The 8,979-nt window shown below is 35.4% G+C and overlaps 1 protein-coding gene across 2 annotated transcripts in view; it reads left to right on the top strand.

The window, feature by feature from the left end:
- LOC104525348 (cAMP-dependent protein kinase catalytic subunit beta) overlaps window positions 1-8,979 on the top strand; it is a 37,166-nt gene that overhangs the window by 10,878 nt on the left and 17,309 nt on the right. Inside the window, exons 1-3 of one of the 2 annotated variants that reach the window (XM_010168474.1) lie at window positions 1,288-1,297; window positions 6,244-6,305; window positions 7,267-7,395. In XM_010168474.1, coding sequence (XP_010166776.1) covers window positions 1,288-1,297; window positions 6,244-6,305; window positions 7,267-7,395 — 201 coding nt within the window. Of the gene's footprint in view, window positions 1-1,287; window positions 1,298-6,243; window positions 6,306-7,266; window positions 7,396-8,979 lie in introns of those variants that run through there. The other variant, XM_010168472.1, reaches the window with a different exon arrangement.

The raw sequence follows: 8,979 nt of genomic DNA, 5'->3' as shown, positions 1-8,979 counted from the left end.
CAAAAAAAAAAAAAAAATCAGATTCTAGTGCTCTCTTCTAGCCTTTAGTCACTGCAACTGTAAATTCTCTTAATTTACTGGTTATCCTGTTCCTCGGCCTTTTTCTCCATGGTTTTTCCACCACAGAGTCCTTCTATTCTCTGTTTCTTACCCCTCCTTCCCAGTATTCCACAGAAGCGGTTACAGTGTGCAGTTAGATTAATTAATCACTCTTGCATTTTAATAGCAAACTTGTATGCAGTTAATATTTCTTAATTGATTCTTCACTTACTAAGAACTTTTAGGTTTTGTATTCCAGCAAATGAGCTCTTTCAGAACTTCTCTGTATGTTTTGGGGTTTTGTTTTTTGTTTGGTTGGTTTTTGTTTGTTTGTTTTTAACTGAAGGTTCTTATCCATTGCAGCTGGGTAAGTTAGTTTACTCTGCATCACTGGTTTTTAAGATGATTAATGTTTAAACAGAAATAAAAGATCAAAACCTTGCTCTGAAAGTAAAAAAAAAAAAGATAAATGAGATACTAAATTAATGCAGGGTCTCTTATTCTAGGCTTTGTGACTTTGCATCTCTTAGAGCTGAAACAAGACAAAATTCTTGCTGGTTGTTTTTTCACAGTAAGTGTGCCTCACCGCAATGTTAAGACAAGATGACTTGCCCTACACCAGGCTTATATCACAGTGGACTTTTTTTCCCCACCGTGTTCATATTGTGAGAAACAAAGTGTTTTGTTCTTGTTGAGGGTCTGTTTTAATGATACTGTTTTAGTTTGGTTTTTGAAGAGTTTCCCAGCTATTAAAATGTTAACCGGTGCTCATGCTACTTCCTCTGAGTGTATTAGCACTTAGTTGTGTTTATTTTCAAAGACTTGCCAGGGTAGAAAAGTCTTGCTGTAAGCCTTGTGATATTTCCTGCTAATCGAAAGAGAAATTTAAAGATATTTGAGACAACAGGTTAATGGTATAAGACTGGGACTTAGAACTTGAATTATACACTTCTCGCTTCTGAAATGTGGTACCACAACCGCAGGATTCACTGAGACATCTGTATACATCATGATAATGTTTAAGGCTATAAACATTGTTTTTATAAAAATGGAATATACATATATACTTACCAGAATCTCTGCATGCATTTTTATTTTTCCATTAAATGAAATTTGGAGATTTAATCAAATAGCCCATTTAATTACAGACTTCAAGTGATTATATTACAGTTTTGGAACAGAAATTGAATTGTATTTTGATAAAGGGCATTTTAAATACCAAGCAGAGATTGGCATTTAGCACAGCAGATGGGGGTTTGTAGTGGTGCCCAGTGTTTAGTCTTAATCAGTTTAGTTCTTGCATTCTTGCCATGAATCCTGTCCAAATACTTACTTCCCTGCCTGTCCCCAAAAAAATTTCTACCTTGCTGGCTCTTGTGGGAGATGTGCTTGAGAATAACAAATACAGTACACGTGGGAGGTGGGAGAAAGGCAAAGTCATTCATGGTAACTCTTCAGGACTCCTCCATCCACAGATGGAGCCTCTCCCTCTCCTGTCACTGCACCCCTGCAGCTGAGAGATCCTAAACATTTTAATTTTTTTCAGGAGCTCTCCTGTGATTCACTTGTTCTTAAACTGTGTTTTAGGCCAGAGTGCTCTTTATAGTGCTCATGCACCATTTTTTTTTAACCATTTTTTAATGTTTGGTAACTTTTCATACAGAAGTTAATTGAGAAAACAAACAAAAATATTGTGCATTGTGTGAATATACTGTTAGATAACAAATTACTGTTTGGGAGTGGATTTGGGGTATTTTTGGTTTTGTGTGTGATAGTGTGTTTTACTTTGGGTTTTGGTTTTTGTTTTGGGTTTTTTGTTTGTGATTTTTGTTGGGTTGGTTTTTTTTTTAATACCTCCTTGTATGCCAGTATTACCTAGGAACTTCTTCATCTTGAGTTCTACTTCCCTTAGAAATCTCTTCTGGCAGACTTCCCGGCTTATCACCAATGCTCCCTTGGTTCTGAGCGCAGCTCTCCCCAGGCCCATTCTCGTGCCATCTGTGATTATGCAGGGTGCTAGCTGTCTGTGCACCTGTAACATTTCTTCTGACCAGGATTTGAACTGAAGCAGACAGAAATTATAAAATTGCTTCAGTTCTTTCAGTTGTAACTCCTTGGCCATTACCCCATTTCTTACTACCTTTTTCTGAATATCCCCAGATTTCCCACTATATGCTTTGGGTGTTTGCTTTGCACAGAACTTGCTTTTCCTGACAAGGATTGCTCCTGCTGGTCATGAAGAGCCAGGTCTGCACCGTGTGTTTGTGCTTACCTAATCTCTAGACTCCTTGTGCATCCTCTCCAGTTCCAGCTGGTGTCCCTCCCAGTGCTTCCAGTTGTTTTGACCACTGCTGTGTCCCTCAGCCAGTGCTGTTACTCGTGCTTTGCCCTCCTCTTCCAGCACCTCCCTTTCTTGAGCAGCAGCTTTTCCTCCTTTCATTTCAACCTCCTTTGCTCCAACTTCTGCTGTAGCAATGAAACCAGTCTGAATAGGGTCTGTTTGCTGGTCTTTGCGTACACTCCTTGTATCCTCATCTTCACTTTGCTCAGCCATATGTGAGTGATCCTTGCTCTTCAGTGTTTATGGGACCCTGTATGTCAACATCTCTTTCCTGAGCTCTTTTTTTATGACAATTTTACAAAATTAAATCATACTTGTATGGCCTCTGTACAAGATTCCCATATGCATTCCAGTTTGCATACAGCAACTTCAGCTGTGCACTTCAGACTTCTCAAGGGGTTTTGTTGCTGTTGTTGGTTAATTTGATTGTGAATTTTTTTTTTGAGACTGCTTGCCATTTCTGTGATATCCACCACATGCCATGCAATTCACTTGTGCTGTCTTTTGGAACAAAGTGCTAAGTAGTGGGAAGATCACCCAGTTGCAGGTTTTATTGTGATCCAGCGTTCTGCAATGAAGATAGATACACTTTTGTTAGCAGCAGTTCGTTGGATGTGTGTGTCTTGGAATAGACTAATTATTAAAGATGCCAACTTGATCACCTGAAGTTTTGTAAGCTGTGCTTATTTCTGTGATGCATCATCTTTTTTTCATACTGAATTTAGCTGCTTTGGTTTTTTTCTCTTTGCTTAAACATTCTGTGATGTAGCATGAGTCATTCTGTCTGTGTGGGAAAGGGCTGGTTTATTACAGGGTCCATTCTTGAGTAGGGAGGGGAAAGGGTGGAATGTATTTGTTTTCTCTATGTGTTTGTTGTGGAAATGCATAAAACTTTTTTTTTTTCTTCTCTTTCTTTCCTCTCTTCATCATCTCATCTGTGTGGGTGAATGTTCCTGCAAACCCTTGGGGAACCTATAGAGACTTTTGGTATGCTCATTCCTTCATTAGTGCCCAAAGTCATAGATGCTTGGAACAGTTTAAAGACTAGAAAAGCAAACAAGAGTCAGATCGTAACAATGTAAAGTGGCTAAAAATGTGCACTCGAGGAAAACTTGTAAGCCATCATCTAACAAACCTATTTGTTTGCATCATCACAGTAATACCAGTAGCCACTAATATCCAGTTGGCATAAATTTTGATTCTGTGCTTGAAAAGTAGAAATGAAATGTGTTCTCCTGTAGCAAGAACTAACATCTTGTGATTGAGGTACAACTTTCAAAAATACCTATCCTGTTTCAAATTCTTAAGTCCTGTTTCAGAAGTGACTGAAGTGTACGCACTTAAATTGCCTAAATTCTATTTGAAATCACCTGCTGTTTTTTTGTGGTGTAGGAGCCCAGGTGACCTCTGAAAATGGAAACCAGGCACGATTTGACCTGCTTTCTCATTAGGAAGAAAATGTAATTCTAATAAAACACACCACAGAATATGAAATAGTTTTTTAAAGATAGCGGCGGTTTTAAGATAAATGAGTGCCGTTAGATAGCTTTATTTTGAAAATACATGTTCAATGCAACTTTCCAAGAAAAGAGAGTGAAAGTAGAATAAGGTAGAAGTTTTGTTGAAAGAGAGCTTGTGGCTTATTGATATTCTAGAAATGAGAGATTTTTCTCATGCCTCCACAATTTTAATATTTCCAGTTGGATTGCATTCTTTTCATAACCAGCATTCTTTATTCCATAAGTAGAACAGAAACAAAGATGACTACATGCAAATGTCATTGTGTGTTTTTATAAATACAGAATAGTTCTATTTCAGTGCAAAATATGTGGAAACTTAAAATACTTATATGAACACTGGAGATAGCATGAGGGATATTTAAGACATATGTACTGTAATAACATGAGAAAAATTAGTCTGACTTTTTCCTGTTTTGGTTGTGCTGTGGAGTGTTAACGGTCATTTCTAAGTTACAGCCGCTTAAGTTTGAAAGCTCAGCTTTTTGCTAATCTTAATGATCGTCCTAGGTTTTTTCTTGTCATTAAGAGAAAATAATGTTCATGCTACATTGACATAAACTGATGTTTTAAAAACCAGTAATCACTATATCAAGTCATCTCTGCTCTCCTAATGGAAGAAGGATCATCAGGCATGAATTTGGACATTGTTAGCTTTCCTTTTTTTTGTGTTGAGAAATTATTTCATGCCACAGGAAATCCTGTTCTTTTCTCAAATTAGGATCATTAAAAGTCATTCCATGAGTAACCCCCATAATTTAAAAACAATGGAAATATTTTCCCCACACAGGATAAATGTGTCAAACTTTTTACTGATTATCCACTAAAATATTTTTAACTCTCAGTGAGTTTTAATGCCAACTTAAAATAGTTGTTTTGATATAAATTCTTACTCTGCTTAACCATAAGTTTAGGGTAATAAATACGTTCCTCCTCACTGATATTGCTTGTTTCTCGTAAAATAAAATTTCTGAGTGGATATCATGCTTTAAACACTTTTCTAACGTTGAGCTCTGCCAGAACTTTGGACATTTTTTCTGAAATTTCCGTTATATTGATGCTGCTCCAACAGAGCCAGTGACAGTGGGAGCCATGAACCTCCCTTGAGTATTTTGTAATAGTTTAATCCCATAGCATACTTGAGAGGGAGAAAAGAAGGAAAACAAACAAATTCATAACAAGCCTTCTCCAGGACTGCCGTTGGTTTTAATGCTGCTGTAAGGGTACCAGTTAATAGAAGAGTGATAAGAAAATTTTTGAAAAGTCCTCTATGTAGACACTAGTATTCTCTGAAAAGTACAGAAAGGTTTTGATTCATCAGATGGTTGTTTACAACCCCTTAAAAACATAATTTTTATGACCATCAGAAGGTAAAATACAGTTGCTAAAACATGTATTTCTAGATATTGACCAGAATAATCTTGGCACGTTGCTGAGTATTTTTAGAAATTGCTCGTGGCAGAACGTCAAAGTACAGAAAATCCACTATTATTAACATTGTATTATGTGAAATGATTCAGAGAACACAAAAACAATATGATATTTTGTTCTTGAATCTGTGACTCTCTCAGAGCCACAGCAATGTCTGAAAAACCTCTCATTTATGACTGTGTATTAAGTAATCTGCATTGATCTGGCTGATAATTGATACTCAAAAAATAGAACAGCTGAAAGATGATCTGAACAAGATATGTTGGTGCACATTTTAAACAGTCATCCAGAAGTTTGCTATCATTCAGGTCTTTCAACTTCAATGGAAAAATCAATATTAAAAATACATATTCTCTGACTGTGGGCATGCCTAATGTGCGGTGTTGTAGCCCTGTGCTTTGTCTTTGCTTGCAGTAGTGCTGTCATTTGGTACTTGAGCTTGCAAACAGCCTTTAAATAAAGGTGATGGAGGGAAAAAGCAATGAGATTGACATTACACTCAATCACTTGAAAGAAAATGTAACTTTTATTTAACAAAAATAGATAAAAAGTCTGTCTCTGTGGAATGGGTATTTATAAATGTCAAATGTTTGTGGTTTTTTCCCAGTTGCATTAAGAACATCTTACATCACCTTAAAGCCTGCTTGCATATACAGTATGTGAGTTGTTAGAGCTGATGTAGTTTAAGTGATTTGTGTAGAATGATGTAGTTACTCCAGAAAGCTTAGAGGTCACCTGGAGATATTGTAGAAGTTAGAGGGATCGGTGCTTGCTTTCATACATGGTGAAAATAGTGTGTTACAAGTTGAAGAAAGAAGTTGATTATGAAGTTTATGTATTTTGTTAACAAAGCATCTCCGTTGCATCCATGATAAATTACATTAATTAAAATGTACTTCTTTTGTGTGTTTTCAGTGAAAGAGTTCCTAGCCAAAGCCAAAGAAGACTTTTTAAGAAAATGGGAAAACCCCCCACAGGTATCAGTCATTGAAGCATTCAATAATTTTCTCTGTTGTGTTTTTTTTGACAATTTTATCAGTGTGTTATCAGTCTGTAATGAGCAGCACAGGAAACAGAAAAAAAGTTTAATGCAATTTTTAAGGGCGTTTCCATTTTTAATGTCAGTTTTGTCATTTAAGTTAATCAGCAAAGACTCTTGGGTCTTCTCCGGATTTGAGTTGATGAAATGATTATACTGAACAACAGCTTTCTCTTACCAAGAATGATGTTCACCATCAACATGACAAGACTCCAAATCTGTTGGCATGTTCTACCAGGCTTTTTATAACACTAAGCATTGGCATATCTGTAATTTACCCTGTTAATAATTTCCCCTATTGTATTAAGGGGAATTAAGGGTATTAAGTCTACAGCGTGGGGATTTGGGACAGGTTAAGGAGCTTGTTGGATAAAAATCTTCTAGAAGTTGAATTTGGGGGTTTGGGTTTTTGGGGAAGGGTCATTGTTGTCTTCAAAGCAGCACGTGAAATGCTATGGTAGTGAATATCTGAGAAAATTTACTTAGCTATATGATCTCCAGACACTTCTCATGTAGAACTGTCTCTTGAGCTTGGGGTTTTTTGCATGTTCTGATATTCTTGTTTGTGAAACGAGAGGGGGTTATTTGTCTGCATGTTAAATTTATTATCTGTTTACTGCTAAATGTTTCTTAGCAAGCACGTGTCATTAGTATGGACAAATTATAGAAATGTTAATACAATTCAGTTAAGTCTTTGTCTATTTCAATGAGTGCAGTGTAAAATGTCTTATTAAAATTTGTCAGGCATGAAATTATAACAAAAGTATAGTTGGCTATAGTTGTGTTTGATAAATGTAATTTTAGCCCATTTTCTTTCATAAATTAATTTAATTCTTACAGTTAAAATTGTCTTTGGGTATTACATTGTAAATAATGTCATTATATCCTTCTATATGTAGAATACTGCTGGCCTAGATGATTTTGAGAGGCAAAAAACCCTTGGAACAGGATCATTTGGGAGAGTTATGATGGTGAAACATAAATCTACAGAACAGTATTATGCTATGAAGATACTGGACAAACAGAAGGTTTGTGTAATTTATAGTGGTTTTTTGTGGTACAAAAGGGTTTGATGTAGACAAAGATCTGGTAACTGTGGCTAAACTGTGTTGCACTTACTGTGCTTTTGCTTATCACACTTGGATACTGATGATACTTTAAACGCTTCACTTTCTTTTTCTAGCCATCAGATTTAGTTGTTGGGATTGTGTAGAATTCTTACAACAGCCAATAACATTAATGGCAGGCTAAAGAGGCTCTAAGTGGTGTCTAAGACATTAATAAAATGTTATCAGTTAAATTCTTTGCTTAGCTTTTGTAAGGTGGTGTATATATTCTTCAGCGAAAGCAAAATGTAGTGCTGTCATTAAAATAAATAAATAAATGCACTTTTTCAGGGTAGATCAAAATTCTGGAAGACTCTTTGGATCAGAAATTCTCAAAATTTTCAGTTGTGAACCATAATTTAACAAATTGTTTGCACAAATAATTTCTTTTCCATTCTTGATCCCATGAGGTATTACTTTTTGTATGCATAATTATGTAATAATTGTGTTGCATCTCTAGAAGCTACATAGATAGAACAGTAATCTCTCTTTCAGAACAGCTGTCACACAACAGACATTTTCTGTTTTAAAATTTAAATGCTTCAGCCTGAATCTGTATTATTATTCCTGCCTGAAATTTTTTAATAGTTTATTACTCTTAGATTAAGCAAGCAGTGTCATTTGATAAAGTTTCAATGTTAAATAAAATAAAATTCCAGAATGAGAATAAGTATTCTTAAGAAATTTATAAATACAATTGGTTTTCAATGGTTTTGACAGGTTTTTCAGAAGTACGTTATTTAGATTGGTAGATTCTAAGGTCCTCAATATAAGAGTCCTTCTTACTTTGTTCCTATACATAAGTTTGCTGATATATAACAAAAGTCATATTAAGAAAATATTAATCTGGCAAAGAGAACTTGATAATCAGCAAATGACAAAATAAAAGTCAGCATTGCCTTAATGTGGACTCTTGCACTTAGGCATTATTACATTCCTGAGTACTTTTATATAATGGAACTATGGCAGTGATACAATCAAAACATTTTCCCTGAGTTGCAGTTCTAGTATTCTTTACATGTGAGTTGGGGTCTTGGACCTTGAATAATGTGTCATTTAATTAAAGACCATTTTATAATGGTCACACAAGAAGAAACTAAAGTAAACTTATATTTTAATGTCAATTCTGGAAATTTTTTTTCTTGGAAAAGGTAAATTTTTTTTTTCCAACTTCTACTCCTATAACAGTTTTCTAAGTTTTATTTTAAAAAAATATCCAATCTAATTAAAAAGACATGCCAACATAATAAGACTGAAAGACAGTCCAGACCATTTCCACTCACATCACCCGTTATTACCTCAGTATGGCTGGTGGATGGCTGAGGAAAGCGTTACTGTAACACAAGGCATGGTGGACATTCTGCTGCTACACAGAGAGCCCATTATCAAATTTCAGATTTTCAACTGTTTTCTTCGAACCCTTTTTCGTGAATGTCTGAGCCCATGTCATTGGAACAATTCAGGAGATTACATTACTTCAGAAAACTCCCATAAAAATAGTCTGAG

This window comes from Antrostomus carolinensis, unplaced genomic scaffold, assembly GCF_000700745.2.
Source record: "Antrostomus carolinensis isolate BGI_N321 unplaced genomic scaffold, ASM70074v2 scaffold12165, whole genome shotgun sequence".
In the NCBI taxonomy this organism is placed as follows: domain Eukaryota; kingdom Metazoa; phylum Chordata; class Aves; order Caprimulgiformes; family Caprimulgidae; genus Antrostomus; species Antrostomus carolinensis.
The sequence above is the reverse complement of the archived record's forward strand: the minus strand, read 5'-3'. Positions and strand labels throughout refer to the sequence as shown.